The 25,580-nt window shown below is 35.5% G+C and overlaps 1 protein-coding gene across 27 annotated transcripts in view; it reads left to right on the top strand.

Annotated features, from left to right (window-relative positions):
• The window catches only part of RNF180 (ring finger protein 180), a 271,039-nt gene that overhangs the window by 222,353 nt on the left and 23,106 nt on the right, over positions 1-25,580 (top strand). For all 27 annotated transcript variants that reach the window (XM_070519608.1, XM_070519599.1, XM_070519601.1 and 24 more), the window contains one exon: positions 10,180-10,305. In XM_070519608.1, coding sequence (XP_070375709.1) covers positions 10,180-10,305 — 126 coding nt within the window. The remainder of the gene's footprint in view (positions 1-10,179; positions 10,306-25,580) is intronic.

Here is a 25,580-nt window from a genome sequence, read left to right as displayed (position 1 = left end):
GAGAGAATGAAATCCCTCCCAGATTTATTCCATAGAGTGTGTTTAGTAAAGTAATGATTTTAAACCTGAGCTATAACATTCACTAGTTATGTGACCTTACTTAAATTACTTAATACTGTTGGGTATGGTCTTGACAAAGTTGTTAACACTGTTAGAAGTTGAGAACTTGAAGTGGGAGAAGATCTGTAAGAGAAAAAGTACAAGGCATTAGTATCTATTTTTTTAATGGAAGTCAAGATACACTGTTCAAAGTTGATAGAGAAACAGAACAAATTGTAGTAGACGCTATTGGTTGCTAATTAGTATCCATTATATCCTTCTTCCTTCCTAACATAACCTTGAGTTTTATTCAGCTGTTCAACTCTCTCAACGTAGACCAGGAGCTTCCTGGGTAGCAGACTGCATCCTCAGCTCCTTTGCCAGGGATTAGTTCACAGTTGGACATGTGGTTCATTTCTGACCAATGAGATAAGAAGAAAGTTTTTCTTTACTCTTGAGATATGGATGGAAAAGCCGTTTTCTGCCCCATTGGACATTAACAGGAAAGTGTGTAACAGGGATAGTTACTGGCAGCCATCTTATGAGAAGCAGGGAACCAGCTTAGCATGAAGCCTTGATTTTTGACAGCAGACTGAGGAAAGAAATGAGCATGGGATCTTGATGACGTTGTTTAACCACAGCCTTGATGTGTTAACCACAGTCTTGATAACATTGTTTAACCACTTGAGTTGGCCAAGTTTGAAGCCCACTCTACCTTTGGCTTTTCTGTTACATGAAATATTAAATTTACTAATTGACTAAGACAGTTTGAGTAAATTTTCTGTTAGTTTCAACCAAGAGCATCCTAACTGACAAAAGCATACTAATAACAAAGGTAGTCAATAAAGAAACTAAAAACGAGTAATATGACTTGAGAGGTGAGAAGGGAAGAAGATAATGTAAAAGACCGAAATCATTTTAGAAGGAAGTCAATACCTAATATTTCAAGTTGATAAATCAAGAAATATTAAAGAGGATTTCTGCAATAGTGGTGTGAGAAGCTCAAAGGATCCTCACCCCAGCAAAACAGCTATTTAACTGGTGAAAGTGGTTTTAAAAAAAAATTAAAGTCTCTGGAAACTTTCCTAAGGATATACAAGTAGAGAAGCATTTATTTTTTATTAAATTTATTAAAATCTACCACTATTCTTGGTAAGAACATCAGGAACTTGTAGCATTTGGATATCAACAGTAAAAAAGAATGAATTTGGAGCTCTACCTCACACTAGACATGCGTACACACACACACTAAAATGGAGCAAAGGCCTAAATGTAAGAGCTAAAAACATAAGTGCAAATATTTTTCACATTGGATTGGGCAATGGTTTCCTAATATGACACCCAAAGTATAAACAACCAAAGAAAAAAATAGATAAATTAGACTTCATGAAAGTTGAAAACTCCTGTACTTCAAAGGATATTATCAAGAAAGTGAAAAGACAACCAGAGGATGATAGAAAATATTTGTAAGTCATTTATGTGATAAGGATCTAGATGCAGAATATATAAAGCACTCTTACAACTCAACAACAAAAAGACAAATAACCCAATTTTAAAATGGGAAAAAGAGTTTGAATAGACAGTTCTCCAAAGAAGATATAAAAATGGCCAATAAGCTCAAGGAAAAATGCCACATCATTAGTTGTTAGTTGCAAATCAAAACTCTAATGAGATATAACTTCACATCACACCCACTAGGATGGCTATAATCAAAAAGACAGACTATAACAAGTATTGGCAAGGATATGGAGAAATTGAGACTCTCATATATTGCTTGCTGGAATGCAAAAAGGTGCAGTCACTTTGGGAAACAGTAGGATAGGTTTGGGACATGGCAGACTCTAAGACTGCTCGTGGGATTGGAAAAAGTTCTGATCTGTCTCAAATTAACTAGAGTTCTTTTGTCTGTGGGGATGAGAAGTACCCCAGTGTGGGCAGGACTATGAAGGAAGACCTCTGGATAGGTGAGACCTTTCCCTTTCATTGACACAACCTCACTACATTCTTTCAGGCCAGGAGCTCCATATCAGCACCCTAACAATAGGTCTGTTCAGAGAGGTGCTACATGCTGCATAACATGATCTGCAAGCCACCTTTCATCAGCAGGCCAAGGAAGGGAAAAGGCCATGAGTGGGGGTCATCCAGGTGATGGAGGAGGACTCCCTCAGCCAAGGAGGTCATGGTCTTGTGGTGAGGGAAGGCATCAGATATTTTTGAATTGACTTTCTGACTGAAGCCTTCAAACAAAGCATGTCACTTTCCCTGTTATGGACTGCCTCTGGAGGACGCTTCTATAGGCAGTACTATTACAGACCTCTAGTGTTCATTGTTCAGGGATTCCAGCCTATGGTAGCATGGAAAATGGGAGTGTCTCGGGTATTGGAAAGGGAGCCACAGTGTCAGTGCAACCTACCTCTCAACTGTGAAGTCACTAACTGCCCTCACCCCCTCCCCATTCAGATGCACCTAAACCTCAGCAAAGCAGACCCCCACCCTTGTTCAATTGTTTTCCTCCCTTCAACCTCCATCTCCCTTTTGGCCACCTTGCCAACCCCACTATTCTTGTGCCGCTACATAGTGAAACCAAGTGCTGTGAGCAAATGTACTGATGAACTTCATTGGAAAAAGGGAAAAGAAATGGCTGTCTTCACCTTGTGTGTAGAAGTCCCTAAGTAAGTAACGAAATTGCGTTTAAGCTAATCTAGAATTTTAAGCCTTGGGCAGGCTCATGATTTTTCACCAGGGATATTTTGGCTGTCACAATATTTGGAAGATGCTATTGGCATCTACTCAGTGAGGGCAGAGATGATAGATATCCCTGCAGGGTTTGGGCCATCCTACACAGCGAAGAATTATCCTCTGTTCTGTCTTACTTTCTCATGTCCTGCTGGGCTTTATCCAGGATGTACAGCTCATCCAAAAGAATATCATACTTCCTCTTTTATCTACCATGACAGTCTGTATTGGTCTTGGCCTATTGTCTGTATTCCCCTTATGGGCATTTCACACTTTCTCTTACTCTATACCAGAAAGTCTGGTCTGTTGCTTCTTATACTGATAGTGGTTTTGTTCTTGCATCCATCTATGCCTTAACTCTTTCATTTTTCTGTTCATCTTCTACAGACTAATCGCTGCCTCTGAAATCCAAACTCATTCTTTATCAGCTACTGATGAAGAATGATGTCTTCTCGTATAGTTATTCTCAAGCTTTAATATATGGAAATAAACGTTATTTTTATTATTAAAAAAGAAATTGCAGGGGCCGGCCCAGTGGCACAGCAGTTAAGTTTGCACGTTCTGCTTTGGCAGCCTGGGGTTCACTGGTTCAGATCCCAGGTGCGGACATGGCATCGCTTGGCAAACCATGCTATGGTAGGTGTCCCACATATAAAGTAGAGGAAGATGGGCATGGATGTTAGCTCAGGGCCAGTCTCCCTCAGCAAAAAGAGGAGGATTAGCGGCAGATGTTAGCTCAGAGCTAATCTTCCTCAAAAAGAAGAAAGAAATTGCAAAACAAACATAATATTTAGAGCAGTGTTTCTTAAACTTCTGTCATTTTCATACCACCTTTACATTTTTTACTGTATCCACATACCACCTGAATTATTTTTTTACTTAAAGATTTTCTTCGTATAACACACTTTTTTTCTTAAGTACTTGCTTGAGCCTCATCTTTAGCAATATATTTGTGAATTTATGTATTTAATATTCTAGTTTATATATTTCTTCTAATATACATTAAAATAAATAGATAAGTATGAAAATTTTAATATTCAATTTCACCCAAAATCATTTCACACATCGCCAGTGTTTTGCAAACGAAGTCTTGTAAACACTGACTTACACTTTTAAAGATTAGTCTCCAGAAAAAACTGAAAACAGGAACACTTAAACAATCCCTGGGCTTTGAGAGTAGAGTTAGAGATAGGAAGGAGTGGGACAGGTCATTGTTGTTTTATGTTTTGTTTTCTTAATCCCTTCTATACCATTGGATTTTTTTTTAAACCATGGGCATGTTTTATTTCGATTGTTTTGAAAAAGAAATAAATAAACCAACCTGCAGCATTGAATATCATGGTGGGCAGAGAAAATGGAGTCCTATTTCTTTTCACACAGAAAACAGAGAGAATCATGGATTCTTTGAAGCCAAGGATGGATGCTAGATAGCCTTTTGAGGATCCACTAATATATTCCTATCCATAGGCTTTCAAAAGCCTTTTTCTAAATCTTAAAGTGTAACTTTACATACAAAATAACAACAGTATGCATCATAACAATATAAAGTACTTAGCATTTTTTATGTATCTTAGTAAAGAGCTCAATAAGTGTTAATGGTTGAATTGGCTTAATTTAATAGATTTCCTTTTGGCCTTATTATCCCTGTAACAGAGAGGAAACTAGTTATTCTTGGGTAATGAAACAGTTACTGAAACGATTCTTCAATGCTCCAAAGCCATTAAAGGGCATTGGTAAGCACAGAGTAAACACAACTGCCTGAGGTGAAAGTTTGGATAAATGCTCTAACCTAAAAAGGTCTTACAGTACTAGCAGATTTCTCCTGGGCTAAAGGGTTAAAAAATGCTTCAACAACTCTTTCCATATTCTGGTTCAAAAATTATATTATAAATATAAAATATTGTACCAAGTACAAAATGGAATTATTATATTAAAATGGATAAAATTTTAACTATAGCTTATCTAGCTAACAAAATAAGAACTCATAAATATTAATATCAGTTAAGCATAAATTACATTCCATAATGACTCAGACATGGTAAAATCCATAACTCCATTTTGACAAAGTGTCAAATAGAGAATTTTTGGTTTTGATTTAGTTTGTTCCTGTTATATATGCCTCTGTCATCAGACTGCATATTTAGCTGGAGAATAACTCCTAAACTAGACTTTAACTTTGAACTGTTCACTGAGAAAGAGTATGAAAGTCACATTGAAGTTTACTTTTAGAGACTACGTAGATGAATACTCACTGGTATTAGGTGACATATTCCTGGTTGGCCTCTCCTTTCCCAGCATGCAGAGCTCCTTTTGACCCCAAATCCTATAGGACATGCAGTTACTATCAGACCCTGCAGGCACCCCAGGGTGAGAACCTGCCAGGTCTGAACAGCTGGTTCTAACACTTAAATTACTGCTAATTCTTTGAATCAAACTAGTCATATTTTACTGAATACAAGCTATAAAGAGCAGACTCAAGTTTTTTTTATCTTGTGTTGTTCCCCTAGTAAATAAGCATCTCTGGGTGCCTCACATAGGTACAAAATGAGTTTCCCCAGGAGAGTTAGGGTCCCTTGCAAGCAGGACTTTCTTGCCTCTCTTCTAGAGGTGCAAGGTAAGCATTACCTTTGAAGCCCTGAAGATAGTTTTAAGACAGTTTGTGGATTTTCATTGATAGGCAGTAAAGTGAGCTCACATGCCAAATATATTAGCCCTTCTCCATTCCTGTGTAAGGGAGGGATCTTAGATCTCCCTGACACAGCATCCTAACTCAACTTCACTTGTGCTACTCTCCAAAAATACAAAGAAAACTACTTTAGATTGAAATGGTTGAAATTAGTAAATTGTAAAGTCAACATATTAAAGGATAAGAGTGAGACAAAACTAATCTAAAGTCCTAAAGATCATCTCACAAGAAATTACTAAACTAAAAGCTGTGTTAAAAAGTGAAGATTTAGAATCAGCTGGTAAAGTTTATTTTGTTTACCTAAGTACCCACGGACTAGGTAGGACTCTGATTCCCAGTCTTGTCCACTCTTTGCAAATGTCCTTTACTGTACATTACTCTCCTGGAACCAAATTATACCTGTGAATAAACATGCACAGCACTTATTGAAATGAGGGAGAGTTGGATCTCCACTCAAAGTCATGACCCATCCTGTATATATAATTCAAAACTCTTGGAGAAGTAGTCTTTTTTTATGTTAATTATAACATGCTACAAATTTCCTTTTTGTCAGATCACTTTTTGCAGATTGCATCTTTGGAAAAATGGAATTTTATATATCAAACAACATAGAACTTAGAAGGAAATTGTTGGGAAAAAAGCTCTCATAATAATGAGAAGTAATTTTAAATGGGTAAACAAGGCCTTTAATAATCTGAATGAGATGGCTGGACATGTATATGCTGGCCTTTTTTATTATGAGGACAGTTGGCCCTGAGCTAACATCTGTTGCCAGTCCTCCTGTTTTTGCTTTAGGGAGATTGTCACTGAGCTAACATCTGTGCCGGTCTTCCTCTATTTTATGGAGGATGCTGCCACAGCATGGCTTGATGAGTGGTGCTAGGTCCATGCCTGGGATCCAAACCTGCGAACACCAGGTCGCTGAGGTGGAGTGCACAAACTCAACCATTACACCACCTGGTCAGTCCCTATCCTAGCCTTGTAAAAAAAGACAATACCACTAGGTCCACTTAAATGACTGTTCTGTATATTTATAATACTACTTTTATCATATTCCCCTCCTTAATAAGACTCTAAGGCTTGAATTAACCCTATCATAGCACTTACCTCATATGATTTATGATTACCTTCTTACTAGATAAGATTTAATGCAAATGCTGTATGCCTGTTTCAGTTTAACTCTTGCACTTAGCAGAATGCTTGAAATTATTATTGACAAATATTTGTTTAAATATAATTAGTTGTTTAAATATAAGATATAATTAGTTGTTCAACATTTAAGCATAAAGCTGAAATCGAAGTTGCAGCATCCTATTGACACTGCCTATAGTTTAAAATTATCCTATTTATGTGGTTGTCCTTATTTTATTGTTTGTAATATAATACAATGAAACTCAAGGTAATACACTCCATGACCATTTGAGTTATCTGTTTATGTAGTTGGTAATTGACTCTTGTACTCAGCCAAATGAAGATGACTAGAATTCCTTTATCCTGACAATCATTTACATTTGTAGTGATAGTGTCACATAGAGATGCTGCTCTTTCCACAGTACTGCTACCACATATAACTAAATGTGTCATTTGAATAGACTTTAGAATCTTTCCAGGATATTCAGGTTTTTGTCTTTTTCTAGCATGTTCAACAATTCTGATTACGTCCAATACATGTTAGTACGTATTGTAATAAGAAACGTTTACTTCCTAGTAGGTAGGGTTGGCAGAGAAGGAGATAAAAGTGGTTTTCATCACCTTTTACTCCAAGCCCTACGTCTTGCTCTGCCTTCAGATTTTTCTTAGTGCTTCTTCCAGGTAATTTTGAAAAATGTAGTGTTGAACATTTTATTTGTTGCCAAATCCTGCATTTCCAAATTCAAATGCCACTAGAATGAGGGAAAACAGTTCTATAGAAAGAACAACATCCTTTGATAAGATTTGTACATTTTATAGCAGAGTGAGGTAAGGTTTAACATATTTAAATAAATTAAAATAATTTTAGAACAGAAACGGATTTAAGATCATTTCATCCAGTGGTTATCAAGTCTGACTGTGCATCAGAATCGGATTTAAGATCATTTCATCCAGTGGTTATCAAGTCTGACTGTGCATCAGAATCACCCAAGGAGCTTGTAGAAAGCACAGACTCCTAGGTGACATCCACAGCAATTCTACTTCAATATATCTGAGCAAGGTCCTAGAATTTGTCTTTTTAACAAGTACCCTGAGTGATTTTGGTGCATAGCCAGGCTGTAGACAGGCATTTTAGAATCACTGATCTATTACAATGTCCTGCAAACAGGACTTATATTTAATTTATTTCTACATTCCTGGCTAGACCAACAAAGTGCTAGGCACACAGCAGGTACAAAATAAATGTTTGTAGGAGATAGCACAGACAATACAAAGAAAAGTTCAAGGACTTTTGGAAGGTCCCACATTTAAAAAGTATTAGAAGTCAGTTCTTATTTGGGCCAGCGATGATAGGACGAGGGCTTCTGGATCCTCTCTTCTGCAAAAGTCTTTGAGGTCAAGTACAGTAAATAAAATCTTTGAAAATTGTCAGTCTGTTAAGAATATGCTATGGACACCGGTGTGTATGTTCAACAAAATGTGGTAGGTACAACACCCATCTCATTTTGCACATTTTAATAAAGTAATTCTTCTGATTGTAATTTTCTTAGGTATTATAAATATATTTATGAACTCTTTCCTGCTTTGGTGCATTAATCATATGGGTTTATTATACAGGTTAAAAGTGCATTGTGTATTAAGTTCCTTGAAACTAGGAAACAGAAATATCACAGGCATCATTATTACTTTTACTTCTCTCATCTACCCTCTAGGAAAAGTTTGGTTTGTGGCCAGTATTAAACTGCAGTTATTGGATGACTCTTACAAGAATGTTCTTTCGATCTGGTGAACTAGAATTCAATTACATGTCCAAATCAGTTTTCAGCATAAGAGGAAGTAGTGCAATGGTATCCTCTGGTTATTGCATCAGCATTTTAGAACATAGCTAAAACTTTCCAGAAGATGGAGGAGGAGGGGGAAGGGAGAGGAAGAGGAGAAAGAAGAGGAATAAGAATTCTTGAGTTGCAAACTCTTCATCTTGGTTTATATTATCTCTCATGTGAAATCTTCATTTACTCACCATACTGGTCTCATTTTTAAGGGCATTTAGAAAGTTGCAAGTCATTTTGTCCAAGAGTTCATTGTTAACACAATACCACTTATCTCATGGGATTTTCAATTTCTCAGAGAATACCCTGAATTACATTCATTACTGCTTACGGGTAAGTCCTGCAAGAAGATAGTTGTTACTGTGAGTAAATTTGTTATAAGTCATTTGATGACTTCTTCCATTCTCTTCATCAGTATGAATGACACTGATTGAGTCATTTTAACCAGGGATGGTGCCATGACCATCTCTTACACTAAGGGACTCTTCACTGGCAATGGGCAAAGTGGGTTTTAATAAAACAGCTGTGGCATTGCTGCAGAAAACACTGCAAGAGTATCCAACCTGACATGATTTAACTATTAAACACATAAAGGATAAAAAATTCACTAGTTATAACAACCCCCAGCATACATAATGAGTATACAGACTATCAAATTACTTTTTCTCTAACTTGTGTGCCTGAATTATTGGTTCTTGGATATGGAATGGGGAAGAGAGTTAAAAGGACTTACAAGTTTAATACATAACCTCACTTGCCTAGAGTTATTTATTTTTTACATGGTTTCTTTTGTTAAATGTAAACTTTGTGAATCCATTTTCCCTGTGAATTACTTAGATAAGAGTCAATCTGAGGGCATAATTAAGAAAAACAGAAAATTTAATGTAACTGATTTGAGCAGAAGCTTGAAACCTGAAGTAGGATGGAAACTGAGTAAATCATACAGGTAATAATTGTGGGATGAAAGTAGGAGGGAACCATTAATGGAAAGATTAGTTTACTTCTCAAGTTAGTAACTAACTCTGCGTTGGCCTCTGAGAACCTCTCCATTAAACAGTTTGACTCAGATCATGCCTTGCTTTCCGTGGCTCATATGTGGAGACTTCCTACTTTTTAACGTGAATATCATTATGTGTTCTCTCTGATTGGTCTCTGTTTACTTCACATGAATATTTTCTTTTTCTCTTTAACTCATTAGCAAGCTTCTGAGAGGTTGAGGATTTCTTTCTACCTTTTTTAAACTTCCTCGAATCAGCAGCATTAGACTCAGTAAATGCTCAACCCATCATATACAGAATGAAATAAAGAGCTTATGAAGTAAAAAGTTCTAAAAGAGTTTTTCCTTTTCCTTATCACTCTTGAGCTATGAGTTGCACTCTAGCTAGTCTACTGCTGCACCCATAACACATGATTCCCCCTTTTTTTGTCTACCTGTTTATCCCATCTTTTAGTCTGAAGTCTTCTTTAAGGCAAGGACTATGTCTTAGTCATCGCTGTATCCCCCATATCTGGCTTAGTAGCTGATATAAGAGCTACTTGGTAGACGTTTGTTATGTGTGTGGGCATATCAAAGATGCATCAGATGTGAATTTGGGGAATTATGTTTGCTTGAGTTAAAAAGTTGACTCTACTTTTGTCTTCAGTGTCTTAAAGAGATCTGAATTTATTATCAAAATACTACAACAGTCATTTCTCATGTTCTTGCCATTTTACTCAAGTTAATGTTTAAAAATACTATTTTCTTTTGTTTCACCCTAGAACTGAACAATGCTACAAAAACATTCTTTACTAAAGAATATTTGAAAATAAAACAAAGCTTTCAGAAATCCAGCTGTGCAAAATGGCCCCTACCAAGCTGCAGGAAAGCATTGCATCTTTTTGGAGGTAAGGAAACTAGTGCAAAAAAAAAGTCTGGTAACTTTGTTCAAGGTCTCTTTTTAAAGCTGTTTTCTTCCTTCCTTAGAAATGTTAGTGGAAGCATGTTTCTGTATTGATCAATTTTAAGTAAGGATTTTGCTAACTATCTCCTTGCTGAGAGCTACAAGTGTACCTATGAAGACTATACAGTAAGAGTAGAACTGGAGAGAAATTCATGATTAAATTTACTTTGCCTTGCTGTCACTAATGTTTAATATATAGGTAAAGAAATTCATCTCAAAAGTAACAGATCTGACAAAAGCTATATTTGACCAAAGTGCTAGTATTCTTTATAAAGATTCTTAATAATACCTTATCGTAAGCTAAGTTTAGTTTTAATATTTTACATTTGTCTGCAAGTTTAGGGCAGGTAGAAAGTGGCAGAGCCTTGGTGTAGAGTGTTTCAGTGGTGTACAATGGACTGGGAATACCAATTTCTGCAATCCAGTCCAACTGGCTGCATGACCACGTGCATGAAGAAACCGTCTTTTGTTTCTGTTTTCTGATCTTTAAAATGGGAATAATTATATCCGGCCCACCTAATTAATATAGTTGTTGAAAGGATCAAATGAGGTAATGTGAAAGCACATTCTAAATTATAACTAATTAACACTATATAGATGTAAGGAATTATCAAAATAAGGACATGACAATCTCTAATACCTTTTTCACCTTTGAGAATTTGTTACTGTATAATGATGATTATACAGTACGGACATAAAATATAATTTCATCTTTTATAAAACCATGATATGTCAGAGCATGAACTACTATGCAGTTTTAGTATTTACCCCTTTATGCTATTACAGGGTCTGGTTGGAAAAGTTCAGATGTGGGGAACTATGCTTTTCAGAGAACAAGAGGGACTTCTACATAAGAAGACCGATAAAATCAGTACAGCAGTGACATAGACCAAAAGGAGAGAGAAACAGAGCCTATGTAGTTGAGGCAAAAAATAAATTGATGTATGAAATCTCTGAGGTTTCCAAAAAGTTTAAGGACAAATATAACTTTATACAGAGGTTTGAATGAAAAAGTAGTTTAAGGATATTATATGAGCACGTATTATATAGTGGTTAGTAACTGTGGAAACTCATTATCTACAGATTTGGTATAGATACATTTAAGATATATCACATTTAGCCCAAAATATAATTTGAAATCAAATGTAAGAAAATCAATCTTACCTAGAGGATTTCATGCCAAAGAAGAGAAAATTTATAATATGAATTATGTGCTTTAAGGTTCCTTGGTATCCTACTTTTTACCTTACACTCAAATTTTGAAAAGAATGAAGCACCTTTCTGATAACCCCACAATTTCCTTCTTTTTGTATTCTGGGGCACTGAAGCTATAATTTAAACAGGTGCTTTTTGTTGTTTCATCTTATCTTTCCTCCCCATAGAAGTTCCATACAACTTGACTTTTTATAAGTTTTTAGAGAGGAGGTTCAAAGTAGCTTTATTACACACCCTAACTTAAGAAATACATTGCTGTCAGGAGCTCAGCTGAGCTGAGCTATCAGGCTCAGCCAAAACTGAAAGAGTTGCGCCTGTAATCACTTGGTGCAGTGGTATTAGCAAGAGACTAAAACCAGAGGAAATGCCTACTGCCCCGTTTCATTCTCCCCTGTGGAGTGGAACACAAGTCCAGGGTCAGGTGGATCAGCACAGATGTGGGGGACTCTCACTGTTGAGGGAGCCCCAAACAAAAGGCACCAGCAGTTTTATGGGCTCTGAGGAGTGTGGGGGGTTTATTTGGGGGGTGGGGTGGCCAATGGGAAGGGCTAGGAGTAGAGAAGTACTGGATACTAATTCAAGTGGAGGAAAGTGTCTTCAAGGTTTTCCCCCCTTCTACCCCTCTAAAGAGATCTCAGCAGAGGCACTTGAAGAAGCTCTCTGCCCAAGGCCTCAGGTAAAGGAGCTAGGAATACAGGGGACTAGGGGGATTAGGGGGACTAGTGATGTAATATGTCAAAAAGCATCACTGGCCAGGGGGCTTGAGACCTTGACAGCAAGGCCTTCAGAGACTGTAATGCACTGGCTGTACATCAAGTCTGCTGGGAGGCGGGCAGGTTTCCCCTGTGAGGCCTGAGAGGTAAAGCCTCTATAATTGCCTGTGGTCAGGCCTGAAAAACCGCACATAGGATTTTAATCACTAACCGGATGTCTCAGTTACCAGTATTACTGAAGCACATTCTGTATGTCCCCTTTGCTTCCTGCTTCCTCTGAATTTTGTATTTCTCATTTCTTTGTAAGAGTATACATATGTTAATTTTGCTTGATTTTGAACTTTTACATGGTAACAATGTATGTATTCTTGTGCAATTGCTTTGTCACTCAGCATTATGTTTCTTGGATTCATCCATTTCAGTAAGTGTAGCCACATTCATTTATTTTTCCTTCTATACTATAGCCCATTATGTAAATAAGGCACGATTTCTTTGTTTTCCTGTGGATGAACAATTGAGTTATCCAGTTTTTTGTTATTATAAGTAGTGCTGCTATAAACATTTTTTTCATATCTCCTGGAACATAAGAGTTCCTCTAGAATAAATGTCAGTAGAAAACAGGTAGGTTCATAACAAAAGAACATCTTTAACTTGATTACCTAAACCAAATCGTTTTCCTAAATGACTGGACTGATTTATCACCAGCTTTGTCTACCACATTTGGTATTTTCAGCCCTTTATATTTCGCCAGCCTGATAGGTATAAAATGGTATCTCATTGGGGTTTTAATTTCAATTTCTCTGATTACTAGTGGGGATTGAACATAGCTTTATATGTGTGTTGGCCATCGAGTTTCTTTATTCTTGAAATTCCTTTGTGAATTTTGTCCATTTTCCTATTGATTGTATTTTTCTTCTTGATTTTTTGAGAGTTTTAAAATACTTTCTGGTGGCTTCTTTTTCTTCTAATTATATGAATGGCAGCTATCTTCTCCCAGTTGTGGTTTGTCTTTTTACTGTATGATGTCTGTTAATGAACTGTAGTTCTTTGTTTTCTCCATTATCTTTCCAGTGTGTATTATTTGCCTTAACAAATTCTTCTCTATCCTCAGGAGCATAAAGATGTTTTTCTCTGTATTTTTCAAGTAGTTTAAAGGTCTGTGGAACTGATTTGTGTTGTTGTTGTTTTCTGGGTTTGTGGGGTTTTTTGTTTTTTGTTTTTTTGCTGTGTTGTAGGTAGGGATCCAATTACTTTTTGGCTTTTTTCCTATTTAATTTTTTCCAACTACCATTTATTGAAAATAATTCATCATTTCCCCACTGATCCACAGTGCTAATCTGTCATCTTTTAAATTTCCATGAGTGTTGATCTATTTCTGAGGTCTTTATTTTGTTCTATTGGTCTCTTTGTCTAATTCTGTGCCAATACCATACTGTCTTAATTACTCAAGCTTTATAATAAGTCTTGTTCTCCCCCTTCAAACTTGTTTTACTGCAAGAGTGTCTTGGCTATTGGGTTTTTTTTTTTTTTTTTTGGTACTCTTTGAATTTTAGAATCATCTTGTCAAGTTCCATGAAAAGCTACATTGGACTGAAGAAGGGACGTCCTATTCAATGTATGAGTCAGTTTGGGGAGAATCGACATTTTATAGTAATAACTTTCCCTATCCACTAACTGGTTAATCTCTTTTTTTATGTAGATCTTCTAAATCTTTATTGTCTTATAATGAAATTTTATCATTTTCTTTACAAATGTCTTATACATCTTTTGGTTAGATTTATTACTATGTACTTGCTATGTTGTTGTCCTCTTTTCTTGTTTTCTGAACCTTAAGTGCAGAGAATTGTGCCAGTTCTACTTCTTAATTTATGGCATATCATCATCACTAGTCAGCACATTCATTTCCTTTTATCCCCATATTCTACTTTCCATTATGGTGGGTTTATTTAATATGTATCTTTTTGTTTGTATTCTTATATAAAGTGTATTGTTGTTTTCTGTGCATATATTTTTAATTTATGGAAATGGTCTTGTTATACATTACACTCTTTCTTATCTTTTTCACCTAGCACTAGGCTTTTAGATCCATTCAGGTGGCTATGTGTACCTCTATTCTGTGAGTTCTAGTTAATGCCCTACTAAGGTGTGCATCTACTACATTTATCTATCTATTCATTGACTGGAATCCAGAATACCTCCAGCTCCCTGCCACTACAGGTAACACTAATGAATATCCTAGTATGGACCATGTGAATATTCATTTGACGTATAAACTCAGGAGCAGAATATCTGGGTCACAGAATATGAGTATACTTAACTTGACTGAATAGTGCCAACAGTTCTCCCAAATAACCAGGACAGATACCTATTAACAGTGAATGAGGGTTGGGAAAACTTAGAAGTATGAAAAATGACAAATATTGGCAGAAAATGGGAATTAGGAATCCTTGTTATTGTTTTAATTTTCATATCTGATCTCTAATAGTTTGTGATCCCTTAAAATGCTTGTTAGTCTTTTGGAGCCTCTTTTTTAACAGCCTTCCTCATTTTTCTAAGGGGCTTTCTGCCCTTATTCATTTCCCAGAATTTTTTGTATATTCTAGATATCCCCTGTCAGCTTTAGACATTATGAATTTCTTATACCATTTTATCATCTATATGTTGTTTGCCCATGGTATCCTTCATTGAAAGAAATTTTTAACTTTGATGTAATTAAACACACCTTATTTTTGCCTTATCATTGTGCTTTGAAGTTTTGTTTAATAAGTTCTTTCCCATTCCCAGGTTGCAAAAATTTCCTCTTAGATTTTTTTTTATATTAACTGTATAGTTTTACCTTTCTCATTTGGGTCTTTATCTAGAATCTACCTCTTATGTTGTGTTATAGAGAGTTCATGCCTATCTCTCTTCAAATAATAGTACTTTTCTGAATATTTATTATACAGTGATGCTGGGTTTTTAAAACTATTCCCTGATGTTGTACAGAAATGTAATTGTGAGATATTGATCTCACATTTTGCAACTTTAGTAAATTATCTTACGTCTAATTATTTAAGAGTTTGGGGGGCTTTCAATGAAGACAATAATATCTGTCTTATCTATAAAGACAGTTTTATATCTTTCAATCTAATACATATACTTTTTTCTCTTTTTTCTTGCTGTACTTTCTGAGCTAGGACTTCTGTTTGATTTTGAATAGAAAAAGTGATAGCAGTATCTCTGATTTTAAAAGGAATACTTTTTTTTTTTTCCCTGAGCTAACATCTGTGCCAATCATCCTCTATTTTGCATGTGGGATGCCACCACAGCATGGCTTGATGAGCAATGTGTAGGTCTGTGCCCGAGATCCAAACCCACACACCCTGGGTTGCCAAAGCACAGCAGGCGAACTCAACCACTACACCACCAGGCTGGCCCGAGGAATGCTTTTAGTACTTAATATTGAGTAAATTGTTGCTCAGTGTTTTAGGTAGATACCCTTTATCAGGTTTTAAGAAAGTTTCCAGTTTGCTAATAGTTTTTTCTTGAATGGATTTTTAATTTTGTGAATTTTTTCCAGCATTTCTTGAAATGATCATAATGACTTTACTTCATCAATCTGTTAATCCACTGAATTATATTAATAGATCATAATAGATTTTCTAATGTTAAACTGCTGTTGTATTCCTGGAATAAACTCAACTTGATCATTTTTGTGCATTGCTGTATTTGGCTTGCTAGTACTTTGTTTGGGATTTTTACATCTATATCTATGAGTAAGATTGCCTCTATGTTTCCTTTTTATATGCTGTCTTTGTTTTGTCAATTTCTTCTTTAGTCAGTTTATGTAATTTATCTTTTTGCCAGGAACTTGTTCATTTTTTCTGTTTTAAATTTGTTCACAAAAAGTTGTTTCTATCTTTTAATCTGTCCTGCATCTATGGTTATGTTCTCTTTGTGTTCTTGATATTATTTACCCATACCCTTGTTTTTTTCTTGATCTTGCTAGATATTTGTCAATTTTATCATTCTTTTTAAATAACCAATTTTTTAAATTGACTCTTTTGTATCTTTACTTTCTATTGCATTAATTTCTGATCTTTATTAAATTCTTAATGCTACTCTCTTTGGATTTATTCTATCCTTTTTATGCCATATTAAGGTGGCTTTCTAGGTCATTAAATTTTATCCTTTCTACTTTTTAAAAATTATTATTTAAGGCCATAAATTTTCCTCTCAGTAATTTTATACATTACATGTATTATTTTTGTATTCTTCATTTCTAATTATTTTTCATAAGAATAAACCACATTTAGTTAGATATTAATTGAATCATCTTGATTAAAAATAATAAAATTAGGATCATATTTGAAAACTGAGATCTGTGATTCCCACAGTTATACCACAGTACTCAACATATCATGCCATCCATGCCATGTTAATTGTTACCCTAAGAAAAGTTTGTTTTCACCTTAGTTTTCTAAGATTGATCGAAGGAAGTAAGATGGGAAGGGGGATCCCATAGGAAAGAATAGACATTCCCATAGATGCCTTTGGCTCCACAAAATTAGTGTTCTTTCCAGGAAAACAAAACAAAACATTTTAACATAGCTTTAGATTTTCTAACCAATGAAGCTCATATAAACTCTTCTTGAATTCATTCAGCCATAAAGCTAGCTCACACTTACCTAGAATAGACTTGTTCCTTTTCACCTACCAAGTAGTGTCTTGGAGATATTGATAAGTAAGCAGACATATTTTAAGTTTTTTCTTCTTACAGATACATATTTTATATATAAAATGGGTAATGTGAAAAGGAATGGAAATATTCTAGATAAATATGTTCTAGCACTTTACATCTCTTATCATGTACTAGTTGCACTGATGACTTGTCAGTCTTAGTTTTTTCCCCAGAAATATCTACCGTTTCTAGGCATTGCATCCTCAGTTTATCAGTATCCGCTTGACATGATTTCCAGCCATGCCATGTTAGTCACTTCCCTAAGAAACCGAAACCAATTTTACGTGTGTGTGTGTGTGTGTAAAGCTACCTAGCTAAAAGGTTTTACTAAGATCTTTTTGCCAAAAAAAAAAAAGTTCCACGTTATTGATTTTTTTTTCCTATACATACTCAAATTAAAGAAATGGAAAAAAATTATAATTTAAAATCCATGTCCTAATTTTTCTGCCTGTAATAAAAGCATAAGGCTGAAATGCAGATGCCTGAGATATGTTTATGACAAATCCATCCATTTCTTGTAAAAGCCTTGGGAATTGTTTTATTTGGTCATTAGTTTGTCTGAAGGTGTTAGATTGATTCTGCAAGTTTAAACTTGCCCAGTATAAATGAAGGAATATCCACATGAAAAAGAATGCTTGTCTCTAATAGAAGACAAAACAGTATATACTCAAACAGCAGGAGTTTGAAGATAACCCAGAAATCTCCCTTCTGAGAAAGTTAGAGGTAAGTCAGAGAGAATTTAAAACATGCTGTAGACTTTGTGCTGCCTTAGAACAGAAAGTGCATTAACCTTTACATTTCCTCTGAAACTGGAATGCTTTTGTTCACAAGACAATTTTTTGAAAGGACGTATGAATTCTAAGGTGTCTTTTTCTCTCTATTTATTTTCCAGTGACAGAATCAGGCCCTGTTTTTGCCTTAGGGTTTACTTATGAGTTTAAAATTTATTTCAGAAGCTGACCCAGTTAAAAGCCCTACGTTATCATAAACTACTTGAAAAGCAAGTAGTTACATGCAGTCCCACTAAAAATGTAAAATTATAGATTCTCAAGAGTTAGAAAGGACACGTAATATAACTTCTCCAACTGATATAAGAACAGCCTCAACAATCACCCTCGGAAATGGACTTCCAGACTCTGCTTTGCTTATCGCATGTAATGGTAGGGAGCTCACTACCTAAAAAAAGTAAGTGTCTATTTTAACAACTTTATCAGACAAATTTCTATGTTGAATGAAATCTGCCTTCTTACAGTTTCCTTTTATTGGTTCAAGTCTGTTTTAATCTTCCTCCACGTGACTGTTCTTTGAATATATGAAGACACATTTGATGTTCTCTGCAGGTCTTTATTCCGTACACAAAATAATCCATATTCCTTCAACTGTTTCTCATGGAACTTGGTTTCTAGGTCCTGGTTGCCTGTTTCAGAAATACTGCAGGGCTGGAAACCATGTCAATTAGATACTGACAGAATAAACTGAAGATATATGCCTAGAAATGGTAAATATTTCGGGGAAAACACTAAGATTGAGAGAGTCAGCAGTGCAACTAGTACCTGATAAGAGATATAAAGTGCTAGCTCACATTTGTTTAGAATGTTTCCATTCCTTTTCACATGACCCAGTGTTATTCTGGTGTTGGGTCACTGAATCCATGGTCTCTCTCTAAGGCTGAATAGTTCAGTTGAGCAATGGACTCAAAATTAAGACACCTTTTGCATCTATATTATGGATGCAATGAATTATAATACAAGTTGTACATTTCGTTCAAATATTGCCATTTCATAACTATTTTTAAAATTACCAGCAGTTTTATTCTCTCCCTCTCCTTTTCTCCCTCTCTCTCTCACACACACACAAATTCCATCCCTCTCAATGTTTCTCATATATAGATGTTGCTTATGTATCCATATGAAGTTGAATGTTAGTAGGAAATGCTACCTTCATTTACAGACAGTTGAATATATAACATAAATGTATACATATGCACATATATTTAAGACCTACCCGCTGACCACAGGACCTCTGAAATTAGCACTGGAAACAAATTCTCATGGCAGGAGAGGTTCATTCACCTGACCTTGGCCCTGAGCTCACAGTTTTAATACTATGCTTTCCTTAATACTAATGCTTTCCCTAACTGGAGGGAAGTATCTACTTTACTCTGCATGGATCATTCATGCAATAAAAAGTTATGAGACATGCAAAGGTTAGAAAAATGTGACCAATAATCAAGAGAGGAAGCATAAAATAGAAGCAGATCCCCCAAATGATCTAGATGTTGGAGTTAGCAGACTAGGACTTTGAAATAACTATTAGAAAAAAAAATAATGAAAATAGAGAAAAAGATGGGCAAAATAGTTGTAAGGGTGGACCATGTCAATAGAAAATGAAAGCTATAAAAAAGAATAAAATCGACACTGAGGCTTGACAATCACTGGGCCATATATTATTAGTGGCTTGGGTCTCTTTGTTCAAAGTCACTGCCTTGGAGTGACATGACCTGTTTTCCTTCCACTTCTACTTCCTATACTCAAGCACAATAGGTGCACTTGCACCTCCTCTGTTGAACCCAAGCAGGGCCTTTTTTAGTCAATCCATTGTCCTCATTCTCTTCTGCCTTTTATAGGTTGAATGATAGAAACTTGCCATACTTCTTTGAGTTCTACTTCATTCATGCAACCGGGCTAATTGAGTAAGTGGTTTGAAAATTCAGTCTGCAGGCTTAATTTTACCTCTTAACTCTGTACGTGGATCCCAAGATGAAGACTACAGGAGGGAACAAGAAACCCTTTATTCTTTAAGCCAGTTTACCATAAGCCTTGGATTTTTGAAATTACCTTATGATTGACTATACTAACGATGCAGTGTTTTGTTTCTCATTTGGCTAGTGGTCCATTCTCCTGCATCTAGATGATATAGTTTGCAAGGTTACTGTACTCATCTTCAGCTTACAGATCCCTAAGAAGTTTCTGGCCTACCTCCTCACAGAGGATTATCCACCTGAGCTCACCTCCTAGACTCTTCCAAGTTAGGAAAGCGATGAGAGCTTTGAAGTCAGGAATGCCACACTGCACAGCTCCGGGAAGCACCTTTTATGTAGTTGTCTCTGTGAGGGGTGCTCTTTGGAGTTCTGCAGTGCACAGCATAAGTGCACATATACAATCACTCTGCATCTTGTCTCTTTTCCTGATAAACAGGGATGTATTTACAGTTTGGCTGCTTGGCCCTGAGAACAGTCTCTCCGTTGGGAAAGATGAATGTATCCACAAGAGTATTTCAGGCCTCCATGCATAACTTTATCAGGAAGCAGTATAATAACCCCAATATTTATACAAGAGAAAAATAAAGTAACAGGAAAGTGCTCATTAAATAAAATAAATTTAAAATTTATTAATTATAGATAGATGGAAGAGATGCAATCTATAGTCTTAGTAATTGTGTAATGAAATTTTCTTCAATGGTCCAATATAAATGATTTGAAAACTAGAATTTCTATTTAAAGTCTGAGTCACTTCCAACCAAGAACACTCATAACACCTGTCATGACAGATGCAAAAAGAACAAATTATAAACAATTTGCTTTTCCTCATATAAGTTAAAGATTGGATAATTACCAGACATTACTCATGTTACTGACCAAAAGCCCTCCATTGTTCATAAGCCATTATTTTAAATGTACATAAATCTTATAAATTTATTTTAGACTCAAAAGAATCCTTAAGTTATGAAAAGAATTTTTGTTTTGATTTTTTTTTGCAGACTATGATTATATTTGCACAGTTAATATGTTTTTCTAAATGACATAAAATAACCAGCTTCTAGGGAGATTACAGTTTGCATCATTTTTCTTTAAGGAATGTAAAATGTTAACCACTCAGACTAATTTCATTCATCAAGTGATCATTTAGCTTGGTGATACTAATAAAAAGATAAAGAACTTCCAAGAAGGATGACCTTCAGTATTCATAATCTTTATCTAGGATTTCAGGAATTGGGCTTCCTAAAATGGAGCAACTACAAATAAGACGATTATTATGAAATAGCACTTTCTTCTCATCTTGGAAAATTCCAAGATCCTCAACCTACATCAACAGATGAAAAAAAAATTTTTTTTTGCATGAGGGAAGAGAAGAGCTAAGGTTTTGTTTTGTTTTGTTGCCATTTTTTTGATGAGGAAGATTGGCCGTGAGCTAACATCTGTTGCCAATCTTCCTCTTTTTGCTTGAGGAAGATTGCCCCTGAGCTAACATCTGCACCAGTTTTCCTCTATTTTCTATGTGGGACGCTGCCACAGCATGACTTGACAAGTAGTGTATAGGTCAGCACCTGGGATCTGAACCTGTGCAACCTGGCCCACCAAAGTGGAGCATGCAAACTTAGCCACTACGCCACTGGGCCAGCCCCTTGTTTTGCTTTTTGAAGCAAAATAGTTTTGGGTCTTAGTTTCTGTTCTTTCACACTCTGACCTTGAATTAATCCCAGTACTCTGGCTATATCTCAGACCAATGAGAATCTCTCGAGATGGGTCCCAAACATAAGTAGTATTTAAAGCTCCCCAGGGGGTTCCAATGTGCAGCCAAAGTACCAAGGTTAGAATACATTGCTGTAGAAGCTGCTAGGACTTGTGACTCTATAGCAGAACAGAATTGTGGACTCAGAATGGAAAGGTACCTTGAAAGGTCCTTTTAGTTATACTCTGACTTCCAGGCAGTAACATACCTGAATTATTATGAATAATGAATTAATCAGATGGAATACAGTGCTATAAATAAAGGAGATGAATGAAATTTGTCTTACACTGAAATGAAGTTATACTGCCATAGTATAGTGACACTTTAATGGTGCATGGGAATTGTCCATTTAGATAGCAAGTACAAATTTAATTGAAACTACAGAGCAAATTTAAGAAACCTGCAAGTAATTGCACAAATTAGAGTTTAGCCAATATGCTGAGAACACCTCTCTGGGGAAAATGCTATAAGATATGGGAGACCACAAAGTGTTTAGTATTTCCATATTGTATCCAAAGCACTAAATATATTTGCCTGTTTTTTCATCTGTAAGAAAAAATTACTGTTAGAAGAGGAAAGTGAGTTAAAATGGTTATCAAGGTAGTCTCAAGAGAGAAAAAGAAGTTCCAATAAAAAGGTAAAAAGTATCTGGGGAAGAGAGAAGGGCCAGTCCCAAATTCTTTCCTTTGGGTCCATGAGGAGTATGCTAGTGATCTTAAGATATGCTTGAAAGTTCTAGACATTTTTTGCCAACTGTCAGAGCTACTGCCGTGATTTACCATACCATAGCTGTAGTTGCATCTTTCATCTTTACAGTGCACATGAAGTGAAAGGACTTATTTATTATGACTTAAAACAAGTGAATATGAAATGAGATATATACCCACAAATTTAACAGATATTACAGTATTCACTCATTAAAATTAATAGGATAATATGAAAATGTTTTGATGTTTCCAGATTTGTAATTTGCTATTGAAAACTTGCAAACAGCAGAACAGATTAAAACTTCAAATCTTTACCTTTACCAGTATCAGGCCTGTGATATAATTAAGCAAAGCGGCTTAAGATATTTAAAATAGAAAAACTTCATAACTGTGCTGACAATGAAATGGTTTTTAATAGCAAAGTCCTACTCTACTTACGTATTTTAACTTTTCTAAGACTGTATTCTAATAATTCAAGGTTTTGTTGAGGAATTTTAGATATTACTGTTTTATGAACTATTCTTTTGGTAATGCAATAGAGGTGCTACTCTATTATATTATCACTTAAAATATAGGGCTGGGCTGGTGATGTAATGGTTAGGTTCACACGCCCACTTCGGTGGCCTGGAATTCGTGGTTCGGATCCTGGGCACGGACCTACACACTGCTCACCAAGCTATGCTATGATGGCGTCCCACATACGAAATGGAGGAAGATTGGCGTAAATGTTAGCTCAGGGACAATGTTCCTCAGGTAAAAAGAAGAAGATTGGCAACAAATGTTAGCTTAGGACCAATCTTCCTCAGCAAAACAAAAAATTATATATATATGTATATATATACAGCCTACTGCATTTCTGATGGGCTGAAATATTTTATAGGAAGATTGGATATAATACAAGGTTATATATAAATTATAGATTTTATAGTGTAATCTGAAAATACAATCTATCTGAAAACATTGTTTCAATTCCATTAATTTTTTCTTCAATACTGCGTTTAAATATCCTTTTTCCTAAAATAGCAATGAAAGAAAACAATAATATATGGCACAGGGCCGCTTTTTCTTTTGTTACGTTTTCCTGGTCTGAGAAAGTGAAAGGCCATAAGGATAATTTCTCAAAGTATTCCAAAGAGAATTTAAAAGAGACAGTTTAAGTGACTAGAAACCTTGAGTTCTCTCTGAAATATATATATTATGCTTTTAAGATATTTTATTCTACATTCCTTATGTGGTAAGTCTTAAAACTTCACACAGAACCAAAAAACATAAAGTTAAGAGTTCACTTTTAAAAGAATTTGTACAAACAACTGGTGGCCAAATATGAGGCTTTTCAGGCTGATTTGATAATATGACTTCCTGTCTTATGGATGCTGATTTGTCAGGAATACTAGCAGAGCTTTGAAAGGATAAAGTGAATCTGAAGTAATAGTGCTTTCTTTTTTTAACTCTCAAGAGGAAAATAATATCTCAAGCAGATAAAATTCTTTTTCCTGGGGCCAGCCCCGTGGCCGAGTGGTTAAGTTTGTGCACTCTGCTGCAGCGGCCCAGGGTTTTGCTGGTTCGGATCCTGGACGCAGACATGGCACCACTCATCAGGCCATATTGAGGTGGCATCCCACATGCCGCAACTAGAAGGACCCACAACTAAAATATATAACTATGTACTGGGGGGTTTGGGGGAGAAAAAGCAGAAAGAAAAGAAAAATTAAAAAAAAGAAGATTGGCAACAGTTGTTAGCTCAGGTGCCAATCTAAAAAAAAAAAAAAATGCTTTTTCCTAAATTGAGTTGTCATTAAATTACTGGAGTCTGACTTTTCTGAACAACGTTTCCTATCAGGATGATCTTCAAAATACTTAACAACCAGTGACATAAAATCTCTATATAAATCAAAAATTAGAAAGTATATTCCTTTCATTCACTTAAATGACTACACATATTTATAAAATTGATTAGCAAATGATGTAACTCACAGCATAAATTATTCACCAAATTATTCTAATAATTTATATTTGTATGCTTAGAAATGATACGAATGATTTTTTATTCAATATAGATTGCTACTTAAATGATGCCCTGTCTGGGCCATGATCTGACAAGGTAGGTTTATCTAATAACAAGCTTTAGTTACAAATTTAACCACCTGTAGGTCATTTTCTTAATTCCTTATTTGGTTTCAAAAAGTTAAAATTGTTAAATAAGTGACCCCTGCAGTGTTTCTCAAAAGGACTCTATTGGTCTTTTGGGCCGGACAGTTCATCGTCGTATTAGACTAACCCAGCACTGCTGAACATTTAGCAGACCTGACCAGCAGTAGACCCCCCATTTATTGTAGCATATAAAAATGCTCCCATATATTTATAAATGTCTCCCAACATCACCCCATGAAGGTTATGTATAGATTTAAAGATTAAGGAAGGTTGCTCATTCCTTTTTTCTTTTTTCCCCCAGCTTTAGTATAAATGACAACAAAAAAATTCTAAGATATTTAAAGTGTACAATGTGATACTTTGATGTATGTATACATTGTGAAAGGATTCCCCCCTAAGTTAATTAACATAACCATCACCTCACATGTTTACCTTCTTTTTGGAGAGAACATTTAACTTGTACTCTCTTAGCAAGTTTCAGTTATACTACAGGGTTATCAACTATAATCACCATGTTATATAGTACATCCTCAGATTTTATTCACCTTATAACTTAAAGTTTTTACCCTTTTACCAGCTTCTCCCTATTTCCACCATCCCTCAGCCACTGGCAACCACTTTTCTACTCTCTGTTTCTATGAGGGTTTTTTGGTTTGTTTTGTTTGTTTTTAGATTCCACAAATAACTGATAGCATGCAGTATTTCTTTCTCTGTTTCTGTCTGGCTCATTTCACTTAGCATACTGCTTTCCAGGTTCATACATGCCGTAAGAGACAGGATTTACTTCTTTTTTAAGGCTGAATAGTATTCCGTTATATATATACATACACATATATGTATTTATATACACAAACCACCTTTTCTTCATCCATTTTTCTGTCGACAGGTAGTTTTCATATGTTGGCTTTTGTGATAATGCTGCAGTGAACAGGGGAATGCAGATATTTCTATGAGATAATGATTTCATTTCCTTTGGATATACACCCAGAGATAGGATTGCTGGATGATATGGTAGTTCTATTGTTCATTTCTTGAGGAGACTCCATCCTGTTTCCCAGAGTGGCTGTACCAGTTGACATTCCCAAGAACAGCATATATGGGTTCTCTTTTCATATCCTTGCCAGCATTTGTTATCACTTGTATTTTCCATAATAGCCATGCTAACAGCTGTGAGGTGATATCTCATTGTGGTTTTGACTTGT

The sequence above is a fragment of the Equus asinus genome, chromosome 10 (assembly GCF_041296235.1).
Source record: "Equus asinus isolate D_3611 breed Donkey chromosome 10, EquAss-T2T_v2, whole genome shotgun sequence".
NCBI classification, from domain to species: Eukaryota; Metazoa; Chordata; class Mammalia; order Perissodactyla; family Equidae; genus Equus; species Equus asinus.
This window is presented reverse-complemented; position numbering and strand designations above follow the sequence as displayed.